This window comes from Dermochelys coriacea, chromosome 4, assembly GCF_009764565.3.
Source record: "Dermochelys coriacea isolate rDerCor1 chromosome 4, rDerCor1.pri.v4, whole genome shotgun sequence".
Classification (NCBI taxonomy): domain Eukaryota; kingdom Metazoa; phylum Chordata; order Testudines; family Dermochelyidae; genus Dermochelys; species Dermochelys coriacea.
In genome coordinates, this window is record NC_050071.1 from 113,930,924 (window position 1) to 113,947,688 (window position 16,765).

A 16,765-nucleotide genomic window follows, 5' to 3' on the forward strand; every position below is an offset into this window, starting at 1 on the left:
CTGTGTTATACCAGGGTTCTGTTGCACCGCGCTGACCCACCAGCCTTTGAGAGATCCCTCCGTGGGGTGCAACCCGGCGGCCTTAGTTAAACCTCGAACTTAAACAGAAGCCCCCCGCCGCAGGGCCGCGTGGTACTGAGTGAGCCCTGGCCCCGGGGGAATTGGTGCAGCGTCTCGTCCCCGCGCAGCTTCTCAGCCAGCCTAGGTGGCGGTGGCGAGCGCGGAAGCGGGGGGGCCGCCGCCGCTGGTCGGGCGGCCCGGCAGGGAGGCGGAGCTGCCGGGCTCCGAAGCCCCTGGCAAGCCGCAGGCTCAGAAGGCGAGAGAGAGCCGGGCGGGCAGCGGCCGGAGCATGGCAGCGGCAGCAGAGGCGCACAGGGTGCTGGTGTACGGAGGCAGAGGGGCCCTGGGAGCCCAATGCGTGCAGTATTTCAGAGCCAAGCACTGGGTAAGCACCGACAGAGCGGGCTGGGCACTTGGGGCCGTCGCTGAATGGCTTGGGGCGTGTCTGGGAGCGGCGGGCTGGGGAGGAAGCGCCCTCCTGCGTATCGCAGCCCTGCACCGCTCTGCGTTGCTTCGGCCCAGCGGCCAGGGCTCTTCCCCCGTGAATTGCAGAGCTCCGAAAACTGACGAGCGAGTGTAAATCTCGCCGAGACTCAGAGCGCACTCCTCTCTCCTCTGCCAGAGGAAGAGACTTGCAACCCTTCCTGGCAGCAGCTAAGCCCCAAAGAGGAGGGAGGCTTCCTCCCCGCGAATGAGTAAAGCTCGGCAGCTAGTTTGCAGCTGGCCAATTGCTGCCTTCTTTGCAAATCACACAGTGCATTGGTTTTTCACCCCAGCTGTCAAGTGGGCAAAGTACAGACGCTGCCCTGGCTCCTTAAATACTTAAAAAAAAAAAATCTTAGTTATTTACTGATAAGTGATCCATTTAAAAAGTAAAACTCTCTTTGTTGTTCTTGTTTGTTATCAGTGGGTTGCCAGCATTGACCTAGCAGAAAATGAAGAAGCTAATGCCAATGTTGTTGTGAAAATGACGGACTCCTTCACTGAGCAAGCAGATCAGGTGACCTATTCATTTTCCTTTAAATGTTGTAATAAAGCTTGTGGCATCAAGCTCTGGGGCAGCTGCTTTGCATTAGGAAGGTGGTTGGGCAGTTCTTTCAAGTGTTGAGAAAAGCACTAGGTCTCTAAATGTCTTCGGGACTGGAGTATGAAATCCTATCTAGAATAGAATATAAAATAGACTGCCTTGCTTTGTTTCTTATAAGCTGTTTCCCCTTGGCCACGCCGTTAGGTCATCTTCAGCCTGATACCTGGCTTCCCTATGGTTAAGGCTATCATCAGTGTATTCATATTTAAAGAAAACAGAGTTCTCATTTACTCTTGATTGTTCTTTCTCTTTGGGATTACATAAAAAGAAAAGGAGTACTTGTGGCACCTTAGAGACTAACACATTTATTTGAGCATAAGTTTTCATGAGCTACAGCTCACTTCATCGGATGCATTCAGTGGAAAATACAGTGGGGAGATTTATATACACACACAGAGAACATTTCTTTTTGCGAATACAGACTAACATGGCTGCTACTCTGAAACCTGTCATTTGGGATTACATGGAGCCTATGTATATGTATTATTACATTCAGAGAGCCCAGGGACACCCTCCTTTTATTAAAACCATATTTATCTTTAAAATCTGTATCTGGGTAACAACAAACTATGTAGACTCCCTACTCAGGCACAAGAACAAATCTGCACAGACACACCCCTGCAACCCCGACCTGGGGTATTCTATCTGCTATCCAAGATCCATAAACCTGGAAATCCTGGACGCCCCATCATCTCAAGCATTGGCACCCGGACAGCAGGATTGTCTGGCTATGTAGACTCCCTCCTGTAGGCAAGTAGTTCTCAAACTCTTGTACTGCTGACCCCTTTCACATAGTAAGCCTCTGAATGTGACCCCCCCCCCCAAATTAAAAGTACATTTTTTAAATATTTAACACTGTTAGAAATTCCAGAGGCAAAACAGCATTTGGGGTGGAGGCTGACTGCTTGCAACCCTCCATGTAATAACCTTGCAACCCCTTGAGGGGTCCTGACCTCCAGTTTGAGAACCTCTGCTGTAGACAGAATCTGAAAGAATTTTACAAATCTGTTGTTTTTTATAAGTTTCACAGAGATAAAGTTCAGTGCTAATTTATTTGAAGCCCTACACTTGGGAGAAGAAACAAAAATAGGGTAGGCTAAAAGTATAAACTCCCAAACTTTAAGCTTATAAGCAAGGTTGTAAACTATACTCCCAAGCTTTAGGGTACAAGTTTTAGGGTTAGGCAGAAACTTTACCAACAGCGAGGCTAGTTCATTATCAGATTTCTTTCTTGTACCTTCGTTCTGTGTTTCTGAACAGTACAGTACAAAGGGAAGGACTGTTACCTGAAAAGCAGTGTCCCAAGAGAAACTCAAAGTGCTAGTAAACTAAGGCCTGATCCCTGAAATTAACTGATCCTGCAAGCCTCACTCACACATTAGTTGCATTGACATCACCTAGCACATGGTTGTTGTTTAATCTGTTTTCAGTATTCAGCATTGTTGTTTTGCTTCCAGTGGGTAAAATCATAAACTAATTTTAAATAGCTGCTTGAATCACCATATGTGCAACGTAATTTTAAAATTACAATTTAAAGGCTGGGTATTTATATCTTTACTTCTTCAATGCAGTATTTTCAGAATGACTTTATAATTTCTTTGTTATATATTTAAGGTGACAGCAGATGTTGGAAAACTTCTGGGTGAACAGAAGGTGGATGCTATCCTGTGTGTAGCTGGAGGATGGGCAGGTGGTAGTGCAAAAGCTAAATGTAAGCCCTTTGTTAGTAGCATACTGACAAACACATTAATGCAATGGGAGGAAAAAGTCATGGTAAGAGGTAGATCTCTCAGACTAAAATCTCTCCTTTACTGTGATCACACAGAAAGGGAACTAATAGCTCCACCCAAATCAATGGGAGCTGGAACACCTCTACGTACCTTTCATAGCCTTTTCTATTTGATGGTTTCATGTGATTAATAATCATACCTTGCTCTAATGTAGCATTTTTCATCAGCACATCTCAAAGTGCTTTACAGACGAGGTCAGTATCCTTAGCGCCATTTTACAGATGGGGAAACTGAGGCATAAAGAGGTAAAGTGACTTGCCCAAGGTCACTGGCTGAGCCTGGAATAAACCCCAAGTCTCCTGAGTCCCAGTCTAGTGCTCTGTCCACTAGGCCACACTACCTTCCAGAGTCTTCAGTGCTGGTGTATTGTGGCACTATACTGTCGCATCCTGACAAGTTTTTATATAGTGCCTAAAATAGCATTTTTAAATGGATGCAGGTCTTCAAGTTTAACATTTAAAATGGCTTGTTACTGAGCTCCTAACATTTCATAATAGCCAGAATGGAATTTTTCTAACCTAGGTTAGGGTACCCAAAATTATTAGCCTTGTTTCCAGTCTGGAGTATATTAAGCAGCTGGTAGACCCTCCCCTCCTCACACCATACAAACATACAAGGCAAAACTGTTTCTTATTTTTAAAGACAACATAGGAAGATGACATTCACTACTGTTTCATAAAAAAGGAAATGTTTGTATGTATCTGTTATAATCCAACACAATGCAGTCAAACAGTTTAACTACTGTAAATGAGATAACACATAGTACTCTTAGTTTAAGTTATTGACACTCAGGATGGGAAGTGTCTTGGGATGGTTGGTCATCCTGTCTACTTCATGCCATTAATATGTGTGTCTGAGTTTGTTCGTGTTTTTATGGAAATAAACATCTTAAATGTTAAAGATATAGGTATTCAATATTATTATTTGCTTAATCTTAATTTTTCTCCTTCTGTCCCCCAATAATATGTTGCTAAAACTAACAATTGCTGAACTGATTTTAAAATTCTATTTTCATTTGAATTGACTAGCTGTAATACAACAATTCTTCTTTTCTTTCTTTCTTTTTTTTTTTTTTTTTTAAATTGAAACTACATGCAGGCCAGTTCTTTAGAAGTCTTGAGATTCTGAGCCTGTCTAGGCAGCAGTCGTACAGTCCAGACCGCCTGTAGGCAGATGGAGCCCCTGTTTGAACAATAGTCTGATGAACAAAAGATGTGTTTCCCACCCATTCCTTTATGCCTTGGAGTTTTCCATCCACTAGGTCCGGTCTTGCATAGCTTATGAGATCTAACAGGACCAAAGCCCCTGGGAGAAAATGGTTGTGGTCCAGCAGTCCAGCAGTTGTTTTTCATGAAATTTCAGGGAGTAAGCAAGCAGCGGTTGAAATAAAAACCTAGGTTTTACATAATACTACAGAGCTCTATCCAAAGATCACCACTGCAGACATAAAATATTTTAGAGCAGTCTTCGAGATCACAGAAAAGAAAAAGCATATAGAGCATTTGGTTTTCTCAGGTGGTCACCCATCCAAGAACTAAACAGACTTAAACCTATAGTTTATGGAAAATAGCGCGACTTTATTTTATACAGCTTCTCTCATACAAACTCTAACTAGATTGTAAAATTAAATAATACAGTTACAGAGATAAAAGAATAAAGAGTGAGACCTTAAGAACAATAGGCAAGGAGAAGAGTTGTTTTTCCTGCAGATGAAAAGATCATTCTAGAAGGTAAGAGCTGCAGAAGAGAAGGCTCTTTCACCGTCACAGTTGAGACTATGCAAAGGGACAGAGAGAGGAAGCTGATGCAAAATGAACACAGGAGGAGGAAGTAAAGAGAGCAACAGGGTCTTTGACACTGATGAAAGCAAAGTCCATGGGAGTTTTAGAAATGAGGGGAGTGTTGAACGGGGTCCAGAAATTAAAGGTGAGCCAATGGAACTGGCTGAGGATAGGGGATGTGGTCACACTTCTTGTAGTGAGAAGTCAGGTAACAGTATTGTGCACGTCTGTTGAGCAGGAACTTGAGGAAGCCAAAGAGAATAAAGGTACAATTGGCAAGGCGAGAGGCGCTGCAGGCATTGATGAGTATTGCAGCAGAAGTGGGATATACGAAGTGGCGTAAGGCAGATTTGCATGCTGTTTTAGTCTGTATGGTGGGGCACAAGCTAGAACGAGAAGACTTTTGCTTTCTAGATAATTGACCCAACTATTTTGTTTTTCAGCTTTATACAAAAATTCTGACCTTATGTGGAAACAGAGTGTTTGGACATCAACTATTTCCAGTCACTTAGCCACAAAACATCTGAAAGAAGGCGGGTTATTGACTCTGACTGGAGCAAAAGCTGCTTTGGCTGGAACTCCAGGTAACAAGCAAAATGTGGTATTTGCTTTGACACCAACAATAATTGTTTTAATTATTCCTGTTTGAGAAACAGCAGTTTTACTCCCTTAACATTTCTTCCCATATTATACATATGGTAAACTGCTGTTTGAATCCCTTGAGGAAAGTTGTAACTTTGCAGTTGGCAATCCAAAACCCATGGCAAGTACAGTGAAAGAAAGAAAGAAAGAGAGAAAATCTGATGCTTAAATACTAGTTGTCTGGCTTTGGTGAAATCGTTTTTAGTATAACAAGCAGTCAGAAGTGCTTGGAAATAATGAAGAACAACACATTAAAAATTTTAGGTATAACATTGTAAACCCTTAGAGAAGGTTAAACTCCATATTTGCTTTCCTGGAAGGCAGGGTTCTTAGGTAACTAATTTTTTAAAGTTAGTGATGACTCAGTTGTTTTTATTGAACATGGTCATCCTGCTTATGTTCTGAATCCAGTTCACCTTGCTTCAGACATAGATAATCTTGATGACCTTCAGCCTCTGTCTCCATTAGTTGTTTAGTATAGACTTTGTGACATATACCTTGTGATCTTTGATCTCATTCCAGTTTTTCTTGCTCTTTGTAGAGAAGAAAGTCTGAAAGCAATTTAAAAAACACAGGCACTAGGGGACTGTGGGCGTGAAGGGTGAAGACGGAGAGGTTAACATCCATTAAAGTCTGCAAGATTTATCTGAGACTCAAATGAAGTAACTTCCATTTAGTCTCTTATATTAGTGTTACTTTGCTCTCTTAGATATCTGCAGCAATGTTCTGATGTGACATAAGAAATTTTAAAAGTTAAAATGATGGAATGGGTTGTAAAGATAAGGGGTAGTGCTTCAAAGCTGTCTGAAAACCGAGCTAAAGGAATTAAGTGTTACCATTATGTTCTAGGAAAGTATACTGTGTTTTGTAATTAATGATTTGGCCTCTATATTCACATGTTTAAAGCTGCATCTAATGTAGTCTGAAGATAAAATTGTTATTAGCGAGTGAAAAGGTTGTTTGTTTCCTTTTTGCAACAGACTGACCATGTACCGTTAAAAATGCAAATAGGTGAACTCTTTGGAGTAATTCCGTGACATTTTGTTAGGGGAGAGAATCAACTTAATTTGCTTTCATGTTTTGAGCAGGATGGTTTCAATCATTGTGGATTTTTAGGACAAGCAGTGCTGTGGGAAAACACATGAACCTTATTAAATGTGAGGAGGAATTGGGAAAGACATTTGCACTAGTTGAGCAACAATTATCTTCTGACATTTTAGGCTTGTTATTCGTAATTATGGAAGTCTAGCTTTCTTTTTCCTCTTGTTTTTCAGTAGACTCTGGAAACAATTTTCCTATTTATGTACAGTAAGTTTAAATGGCAATCGCCTACAGCAAACTGGAAAAAATAAATAGCGGAAGTAGAAGGGGCTCAGGGATGGATGGCAAAGATTGAAACTATTTGGTTTACAAAGGAGACAAATAAGAGGGGATATAAGGGATACAAACAACAAATAGTAAAGAGAAGGTAAATTGTCCACTTCTATTTAGGCTTTCTCTTAATACACAAAAAAAGGAACATTTAGTGAAACTGTAGGGCAACACATTTAAAATTGATCAAAGGAAATACTACTTTGCACAATTCATAACTAGTCCGTGGAACTCATTATCGCAAGATCTCATTGAATGCAAGAATTCAGTAAAATTCCAAATAAAGTAACAGGCATTTATATGGATAGTGAAAACATATCCAGTTACATTAGATAGTATAAGGCATTTATTTTTGGAGAGAGAAACTCTCATGCTTCAGAACCTAATTCAACTAGTAACTAATAAGGGTTAGGAAGAAACCTGCCCATAAGGGAAGTTATTTAATGACTTTCCATTGTGGGGTTTCTTGCAACTTCTGCCAAAGCATTTGGTAAAAGTCTGTGTCAGACATTCCAGGACACCAGATTAGGTGGACCGCTGGACTTCTCTAATATGGCTGTATGTATTTTCCCCTGATTCTGCAAACATTTAAGCACTTGTTTACTGTTAAGTATGTGAATAGTTTCATTAAAGTCAGTAGGACTACTTGTCCTCAAAGTTAAGTACATGCATCAGTGTTTGCAAGATTATGGCCATAGATAGTAGATATATCTACAGCAGGGTAAAAAAAATTTTGGCTAAAAAGGCTGATTTGATGATTTTTAAAATTTGTGTAGATTTAACTCAAGTATTCATTTAGAAAAACAAAAAAAAAATTGAAAAAATGGAAGCATTTCATTACAACATTTCCTAAACAAAATGTTTTGATTTTTGGGGGGATTTGAAACAGCTTTTTTCAAAATTCTCTTTAATTTTATGTTTTAAATATTCAAAACATTTTAAATGGTAAAAATTGAAACAAAATGTTTTATTGAACCTGAAACAATTTTTTTCCAACTTTTTAAAATCGTCAATGAACTGAAAAATCTGTTGTTTTCTCAGCTCTAGATATGTCTTCTCTGGGTGTCTTTATAAAGACAAGTGCTATAACACTGTGTTCAGATCTCATGGCGCACAATTTGTGAGACCAACTAAGCCTATCTCTTTTTAAAAATATTTTTTTAAATTCCGTGTTTCTAGATAAATTGAGCTCTGTGATAGCAACGCAATTCCTTTGTCAGGGGTAAGTTCTTCTAAAAACGTGTATACATTTGTGCAATGTGCTATAAGACTGATTCTGTTCCAAGATTGCTGCAGGTGAATATAAACCTTCTTTTCATCAAATAACATAGAAACTTTCACTGTCTCCTTTTTATACAACTATTGTCAGTGAGATAACTTTTTGTAATCTGTTTTATTTCTAATTGTTAGGGATGGTTGGGTATGGCATGGCAAAAGGAGCAGTACATCAGCTTTGTCAGAGTCTAGCTGGTGCGAACAGTGGCTTGCCATCTAGGTCTGCTGCTCTTGCTGTTCTACCGTAAGTGGTTGCATAGTTACCTGTGCTATTGCATTGTTTAATTTTAAAGTATGACTGTAACTGAGTGACACATGGATGTGCTTCTTTTCTAAGGCCCCATCTACACTACAGAACTAACAGTTTAAACATGGTTGTGGTTTCTCAAAGCAGGGAACATCCCTCTTCAGTAGTCTCTAGAGCATACCTAGCATGTTATAGGCATTACCATAAACAATACATAACATATTTTTTCTTTCCTGTCCAGATAGAAGAAATCATTGTTACAACGATGTTAGAAAACCATGATTTAACCTTGACAGATGGTTAAACCATATTTAAATATGGTTATTTTGTAGTGTAGATAGGAATCTGAAAGTGACACATTAGACATGAAACTGTTTTAAAATATGTTTTTTATAGTTTGTGTGAAAAAAGAAACTAGTGGAATGTTTTATTTAGCTGAAAGTGCTTTTGAATGTTTGCATTCACTATTCCTTAATTTTGGTTGGGCAAAGTTAGCCGATGTCTATCAAAGTTTACTTCTGAATACCAAGTGGGGTTTAAATGAGGAAAATGTCTTGCCAAACTTTTACCTTTTTTGAGATTCTTTCCCATAGAAGTGTAGCTTCTACTGTGCATAATATTATATATCCTCTTGGTAGAGTGACTTGGGCAGCTAAAGTAATTGTCCCTTGAAGACTTGTGAGTACAAAAGGTTTAGTTCCTCTTTTCCCTGCTACAAGCCTGCTAACACTTTATTATAAGTTGGCTGCCTGCATTGGCAAAGGGGTAAATGAATTGGCTGGCCTAATAGACATGGAAAAGATCTAACTTCTGTGATTCCCTTTGATAACCTGGTTAAGGATTTGAGTATTTCCTTTCCAGACCCGTGTGAAACATAGTCTTTTTGAAGATTGTCAGTGCTCAGAAGTACTGGAGAGGGGCTTAAAAATGCTGTCTGAACTCATTTAATTGCATCTCACCCTCTTCTTTACAAGCTTCTCCAATTGCATTTCTTTTTGGACAGGGAATGACAACATACAGGATAGCTGAATAATTAACACATGCCCTTGCAGAGTACCACCAACAGTCAGATACCAATTTCACACTCGTCTCCTGGCTACTGGCCATTCCAAACTTGCATAGATGCCTTGAAAGGTTTTGGTATTGTATAAAGTTTGAAGAGAGTAACAGTTAAGGTTGGGATTTTCAGCAACATTTAAGTGACTTAGGCATTTTTGAAGATCCTAGCTTACAAATATCATCATATTTAAATATATAGATTTAAAAACTTAAGACTGATGATTACATGCTGTTAGAGACGTACAGCTTTCAAGAGAAATCCATCTAACATTGTTTGGATTTCAGTGCCCTGTTCTGAAAGTTCAGCATACACTAGAGCAAAGGACGGAAGAGCAGACCGCTCTTATCAGAAGCATGATGTACAAATGAAAGGCTTATCTCTCTCAATTGCAGGGTTACCTTGGATACACCAGTGAACAGGAAATCAATGCCTGACGCAGATTTCAGCTCCTGGACACCCCTAGAATTCCTTGCTGAGTGAGTACATGTACAATGACTAAACAATTCCTAGCTCTCCTTTTAAAACAGCTGTTTTTTTTGCATCTTCTCTTCTTAAAAATAGGCAATCTTGTCACTCGGATTTGGATGTTTCTGTGCACACCCCATGTTCGGTACCTTGAAGTTAGGCTAAGCTTATAGGGCCAAATCCTCAGCTGGTGAAAATTGGCATAACTCCATTGACCTAAGTGGCCCTGCATTAACTTACACCGGCCCTGAGTGTTTTAAAGTCAGCAAGCCTTTTAAAGCATGTGGACAATTAAGTTAAATCACAAACAGCTGTGTCAGACATAAGCAGTCTGGTTTAAAGGTGAGCTGTAAAGAGAAAGGTGTTTATGCCCTTTACTGCTCCTTTTATATTGTCTTAAGGTAGATGTAGTTCCCCCTCCTTCTGTGTGCCCACTTCCTCTCCCCAGAAGTTCTATTGTCTGCTTGTTTCTTGAGTAATATCACTCAATCAAGTCCTCACTGGCTAGATATGTGGAGGGTCAGACCTAAATGAAGCTGTAAGATGAGCTGCAGATCTCTTTGCTCCATACTGAGGTGTAGAGGTTCAGCTTCTTCTCCTTTGCTCGGCTGAGGGTAGAGCCCTGCAGCTTATTGGTGCTGGCTTTGTGGCATTATTCAGAACAGACCCTTCAAATATCTTGCCAGAGAGAGGGAAGTGAAGGCATTATATAGGATTTTCTTTCTGTTTAAACAGCAACATTTTTGGGGGGAGGAGGAGGGGAGAGAAGAGTGGAAACCGATCCAACTTCATACATCATAAAGGGCATTGAAAAAAATCTCTCTCTAGTTTTGTAGTTCTCCCTTTAAACCTGCGAAAGCCAGGGCACTTGGAAATGAGGCTGAAGCTCTGTCCTTCACAGCATGTCTGCTTTGACTCTGGATTTCCTTCCCTTTTGGAGTGCTTTCGCTGGGCCTTCCATTCAGGGGTGGTTTTAGGCAGAGGAGACGTAGGTAACTGTTTGAGTTGCTTTATTTAAAGGGCCACTGCCAACTTGACATATCGTTACTTTTTTTTTTTTTTTAAACTACTTTCAGTTATTTACCTACACTCCTGAGACCGTTTGGCCAAATGCTGTGGTTTTACAAACATGTTCCTAATTTTAAGTGCTGTTTTTAAAATTGTTTTTCCTCTTGTGAGAGATGCTTACAAACAGGGGAACTGATTCTACGTGTGAGACGGACAGCACAGTGATGCATAAAGTAAATCAATCGTGGGGGGGGGAGAGGAATAAACCATAATCTGTTCCACTAGATTAACTTTAGCCATAGTGGGTAAAACAATCCCCTGCCCCACCCCGTCCTCCTTTTTTTTTTTAAAAAAGAGTTAAACCAGTGCTATCAACTTAAAATCTCTCTCTGAAATTTTTATGATTCAGTAATGATCCACACTCTGTAAGAAGCTCCATCACACTTCCTGGTAGAACCAAAGACTATTTCCCTGTATTGTTAACCCCACATACTCAAAAATCATGAGCCAGGCCCCCCAGAATCATGAGATTATCTTGAAAATCATGCTTCCTTTAATTTGCCTCCTGGTTGCTGAGCCTTAGTGAAAGCTTTCCTTAATGAAAGCTGAGATTCTCCTATAATCACTTGCCTTCAGGAGCTGGGGCTTTAAGAAAAACACCAAATATTGTGAGAGCTGGTGACAGTGCCTTCCTCTTGAGAATCCCCACAAGAATTCTCATACCATCTGGTAATCACATTCTGGGGCTTAGTGTGCCCCAGAATTCATTGCATCAGATTGCATGACCATTCAAAATGGCTACTGGGGAGTGCAGAGCATGAGGATAGAGTATGGGCCCTGAAGAATGCCTTGCATTCTCTGGATGAAATTGCACTACTTTTTCCTTCCTCCTCAAGCAGCTAACACAAGGCCTCTGCACCTCTTCCAATCTTCAAAATAGGGTTTAAAGTGAGCGTAGGCAATGTGGTGGCCCGCTGCTGATGGGTGAATTCCTCCCTATGAGACTTGAAGTCCCACTGCTCCCCTCACAGCCCTGAAGAACCATTTCCACAATTGTGCAGATCAGTGGTGTGATGATGGGAGAGAGTGGTTGAAGGGGTAGGCTGCCTAGGGAAGGAAAAAAGCTGAAAGAAAAGAGGACTAGACAAGGGAAAGAGCATGAGACCGAGAAGGATAAGGATGGGATAGGAAGGGAGGACATTGGAGGTGAAGGAAAGAGAGGAGGGAATTGTGAAAGACTCAGAGGATGATAATAGGGGGAAAATAATGGACAGGGAAGGGAGAAGAGCGAGAAAAGAATAAGTGGAAATGAGAGAAGAGAACAAATATATGAGAAAGGGAAAGAAAAAAACCAAATCACAGCTTTGAAGTATATTAACTTTTTATTTTAGCCATAATCTTCAGTGGAAGGGTGCCTCTGAAGGAAAAAACAGTGTTCTACTGGAATGCCAACAATATTTTTTTGTATTGGACCCCCATGTTCCTAGTCACCTTGATGACGACAGTTTCAGTAAATTTCTGTAGGATTTACCTTTTATCTTTAAAATGTTTTTTTTTTCTAAGAAATTGAAATATTTTGCAAACTTTAGGAGCAGAATCAGGGTACAGTTACCTTCCACCCAAAGTTAACGTTTATTATTTATTATGTGTTTAAGACTGAATTTTCAGAGATACTGCACGCACTCTAAAAATCATGGTGATAGAGCCCAACAGGACAATAGGTGCTTTGTAGACAGACGAGAGACTTGCATTCTAGGCCCCGATCGTGCCATCAGATCTCTGCGGGTTGATCCCTGTGCCTGAGCAGACCATTATTGATTTTGTGGGGCTCCATGTGAGTGTAAGGGTCTGTCCTCTTGGAGACAATTATAAAGGATCCACACATAAAAAGACAACATACGGAGAAGGAAGTGGATATGGCAGGCTGACTCTGTTGGGTTGTTTTGGTTTTTTTTTTTACACCCCTTGCCTATTCACACTTATCATATTCTCGTATTTTTTTAACAGAACCTTTTATGACTGGATCATAGGGAAGAACAGACCAAGCTCAGGCAGCCTAATCCAGGTGGTAACCACAGGAGGGAAGACAGAACTAGCTGCCGCACATCTTTGAGACTGATCAGTGTGATTGTTTGTGAAAACACAGCAAATGAGAAGGTTGTAACATTCTAGTCAAGTTTGGGTGGTCTTCTGTATCCAGTGATTCTATTATCTTGTTTGTGAAACAAGATGTTGACTAATGTTTCTCTGTTCATAGATGCAAGCTTTGTTCCTTTACCAAAAGGTATCCATTGTCTTCTATATATATCAAGGCTGTAGATTTTAAAATCTGCAAATGTCCTAATCTTGAGCATTCTCTAGGGGGTTACCTCTGTTCTTTAAAATTAGGCAAACAGTGCTGGCTATGTATCAGAAATTGTGCTTAATGATGTGATGTACCTACATTTATCACTGTCAAGTTCTGTCTCAGTTGTCTTTTGGGCAACTGTTTTTGTCCATTTCAGCAATATCGTTGTCTTCTAATATCCTAACTCTAGGTTTTTTTTGTTGGACAAGATATAAAATAAAATCACTGCAGCCCTATGAAAAGCCCAAACCTGCTACCCCTTTTCCTGTGAGTATTCTATACCAATTCAAGTTGTTCTATTGGAGCCAGTGGGACTGAATAAAGGTTACTTGCACAAGATGGTGTTGCAAGATTAGAGCCCTTAAATTGCCTTAAAGCTTTCAAAAGGGCTGTCAGCCCAACAATTATTGTAGGGTGTTTTCTGTCCCAAATAATTGATTTACAATATTATAAATGTGTCTTGTGTAACTCCTGATGGTTCTTTACTATCTGAAGGAGCAAAAGTGCCCTAGGGAAATATAAATAGAACACACAGACTATTGTTAGACTATAGAGGATTTTGGGCTAAATAAATATGTATTGTTTTATTTATTGGGTTGGTTACTTCTTTATAATCTAAATTTGTGGTGTAAGAGATTTGTACAGTGCTTCCAAAACAACTCTTAACTCCCCACTTGAGATTATTGTGTACAGACAACAGGAATACTTTATGGTCTCATGTTTTCTTTCTTACAGTGGAGTTACGGAAATGTTATAGTTTCTTACTATAAAGAAGTAAGGAGAATCTGTAGCATTTCTCTATCTTGGACTTGCCTTATCTCCTTTGTATCTGTTGTCCACTATCCAAAAACTCTCATTTGGAAACGAGATTTGAGTCAAATAGAGGTCTCCGTGTTCATGTTCTGCACACCCTGTCAGGGACAGGACTGGGGCTGGACTTACAGCACCACTCAAATTCATAAGTATGGGCTAAGGTATACTGTCAGGGGTTCTCCAGAGTGGGAAGATGGCTGGAAGTGTGGTCAACATCAGCTGATATTCTTTGAGACATTTTGCTTAGAGCACGCATTAAAGAAGGCAGTATTTTGCCCACCCTCTTTCTCCGAGTAGTGAGGCACTGTGATCTCCTCATTGTTCCATTGCATGAACCAAACCTCATGAGTTTGCTAGAGTTCTTATGAGAAAACACCTTTCTGTTGGAGTTTTATGATATTTTGGTTCTCCTGCTATTTAGAACCTGGACTGGAACAAATGTAAAATGATGAGGGTAGAGAAGATGGGGCCCCAAACTGAGCTGCAGATATAAACACCCCATAACTTTTGAAATTCACATGAGGGTCTGAACTTCGCAGCTGGTTTTACCTCTAAAACGAGCTAATCCAAAACTAGATTAGACTCTCTCTCTGCTTCTACCACATGCAGATTTGGATCTGAACTGCATAATTGGGCCCAATTCTTCTTCTTCTTTTTTTTTTTTTTTTTGAATTAATTCAATTAAATGTGGCCAGAAATTTTTTTCCAAAAATGTCATATGAGGACAGATCATGAGGCAAAGTAGCAACAAAAATAACTGCAAAGGATTATGTTAGAGAATATAAACTGGGAGAGCTACATTAGGAGATGTACTCTACAGCCTGTAATATTTCCCTGGACTACCATTTAGAAAACCCTGTGCACAGAAAAAAGGAAATGGAAAAGGAAGCAACAGAACAGGGCTGAAAAGAATATGAAGAACTCTAAATATTGGAAAGATAATTAAGACTAAGAAAATCATGGGCTGTGATTTTGTTGTGGAAATTGCAACTTTCAGCATTCGCTGCAACATTGCCACAAATTTGAGTGAATTTAAAAAATGGATACTTTTCATTGGTTAAAAGTATGATATTTTGCACCTATAGAAAACTGATGCACTTAGTCAAGGTAAATTTGATTGATTTCCGGAGAATTTTATATAATAGAATCACTATCAAATATAATTGTATCAATTTCTGAATTGCAACTCTTAGTCAAGCCAAAATTATGCAGTGAGATCTTTTGTGGAAATAATCCACTTGTGTTTAATGGGCTCAAGAATTTATAGCAGAATGACAACAGAGGTGAAGGGAATATGCTTTACTGCTCCCACCTCTTTCTCCCCTCCCTGTGTCAGCTAGCCAGAGTGCAGCAGGTAGAGACTGTGTGTGAGGGAGATATTTCATTCTAATCGTTGCGGTGTTTGACTGATATCTGAAAAATGTTGCAGAAGTCAATAGCAAATGTTAGTTGTGACTTGGATGGCTGTCAGACACACTCATTCCTAGAATTTGAAACACCTTATCCTAAGGATTTGCTCTATAAACAGTGATCTAACATGGCCAGCCTTTGAACACTAATGGTTTTTTTGTGAGAGAAGAATTGTGAGCAATCTTCAAGAATGCCTGTAGAGGGCAGAAACTTGCAGCACATGGGAAAGACCTCCTTTTTACTCCCCTGAATATATGGTGATTTAACAGTTTTTGAAATGCTCTTTTTGGCGGTGAGGATCCTTCAGCTATTTCAGCAAAGACTGTGTCGTGTTCTTTTTTCCTCCTCTGCTTTGTCGTCCCTAGTTCAAGTTTTCTGGCCTTTCAGGGCATTGTGCAAGACCAAGCTCCCACCACTTACCATACTCCCTATAAGGTTCCAGCCGCTCTTCCCTGTGAGGCTCCCAAACCCATCCCCCTTCAAGAGTTTCCCACTATTCTCACCCCTTCCATCTTCCTCTTGAAAACAAAATAAAAAGATTGCTGCTACTCCCAGTCCCAGGGTGCCATGGCTGTGGAGGAGGCACTGCAGCAGGGTGTGCCATTACAGCAATGAGTTGTTGACAGGTTATCAGCAGTTGCATTTTCAATGCACGTTCTGTCATGCAGCTTCATCAAGCACCTAGACTTATGTCTGGGATGGGAAGAGGAACATTTAACTTTGACGCTTCTTGTAAGGAGGGCAAGAAGCTGCAGTATGCTTGGGCCCAAATCAGGGGAAATGGCTTATTTTCAGAAATCAAGAATTAACAAGAATCCAGAATTTGGGTGGAAGGCAGGTTTAGTTATAGCATTTACATTTGGAGGAGCTGAAATCGGGTTTAACTCTTAAACAACTGGCCCTAAGTAGTAGATAATATCACAACAATAGGTTTCAGAGTAGCAGCCGTGTTAGTCTGTATTCGCAAAAAGAAAAGGAGTACTTGTGGCACCTTAGAGACTAACAAATTTATTAGAGCATAAGCTTTCGTGAGCATCCGATGAAGTGAGCTGTAGCTCATGAAAGCTTATGCTCTAATAAATTTGTTAGTCTCTAAGGTGCCACAAGTACTCCTTTTCTTATCACAACCATGTTACTTAGGGGTGGGAACACAATGCAGCCAGCCACACAATTGCTAGTGATATCATTTGAAAGTTGTTGTTCTGAAAATATAAGCTACCCTCCATAATGGTGGTTCTTTTCTTTGTATACTGTATTTCCTTTTAGACACCATTACCATTTGGTTTACATTATTCGTTGTTCAAGAACAACAGCAAAACCAAATACATATTTGCAGCCTATGACCATAACTACAGTGTAGCCTACAGGATAGAGCACCGGACTAGGACTCAGGGGAACTAGGTTCTATT

At 40.1% G+C, this 16,765-nt stretch overlaps 1 protein-coding gene across 4 annotated transcripts; it reads left to right on the top strand.

Moving 5' to 3' along the window:
* The first annotated feature begins 311 nt into the window (after positions 1-311).
* QDPR (quinoid dihydropteridine reductase) lies at positions 312-13,720 on the top strand. Of its 4 annotated transcripts, XR_006281186.1 has the most exons (8): positions 350-499; positions 968-1,060; positions 2,762-2,858; positions 5,162-5,302; positions 7,911-7,953; positions 8,142-8,250; positions 9,706-9,789; positions 12,794-12,909. XR_006281186.1 is itself a non-coding variant. In XM_038400050.2 (7 exons), exons 1-7 carry the CDS (start codon positions 350-352, stop codon positions 12,897-12,899), a joined length of 726 nt encoding a protein of 241 aa, XP_038255978.1. In that variant the 5' UTR covers positions 312-349; the 3' UTR covers positions 12,900-13,720. The 4 variants fall into 4 exon arrangements, 3 of the variants coding, with proteins under 3 accessions (XP_038255978.1, XP_043370038.1, XP_043370037.1); XM_038400050.2 differs by lacking the exon at positions 7,911-7,953 and having other exon boundaries at positions 312-445; positions 12,794-13,720; XM_043514103.1 differs by lacking the exon at positions 8,142-8,250 and having other exon boundaries at positions 12,794-13,720.
* Positions 13,721-16,765: the final 3,045 nt, after the last annotated feature.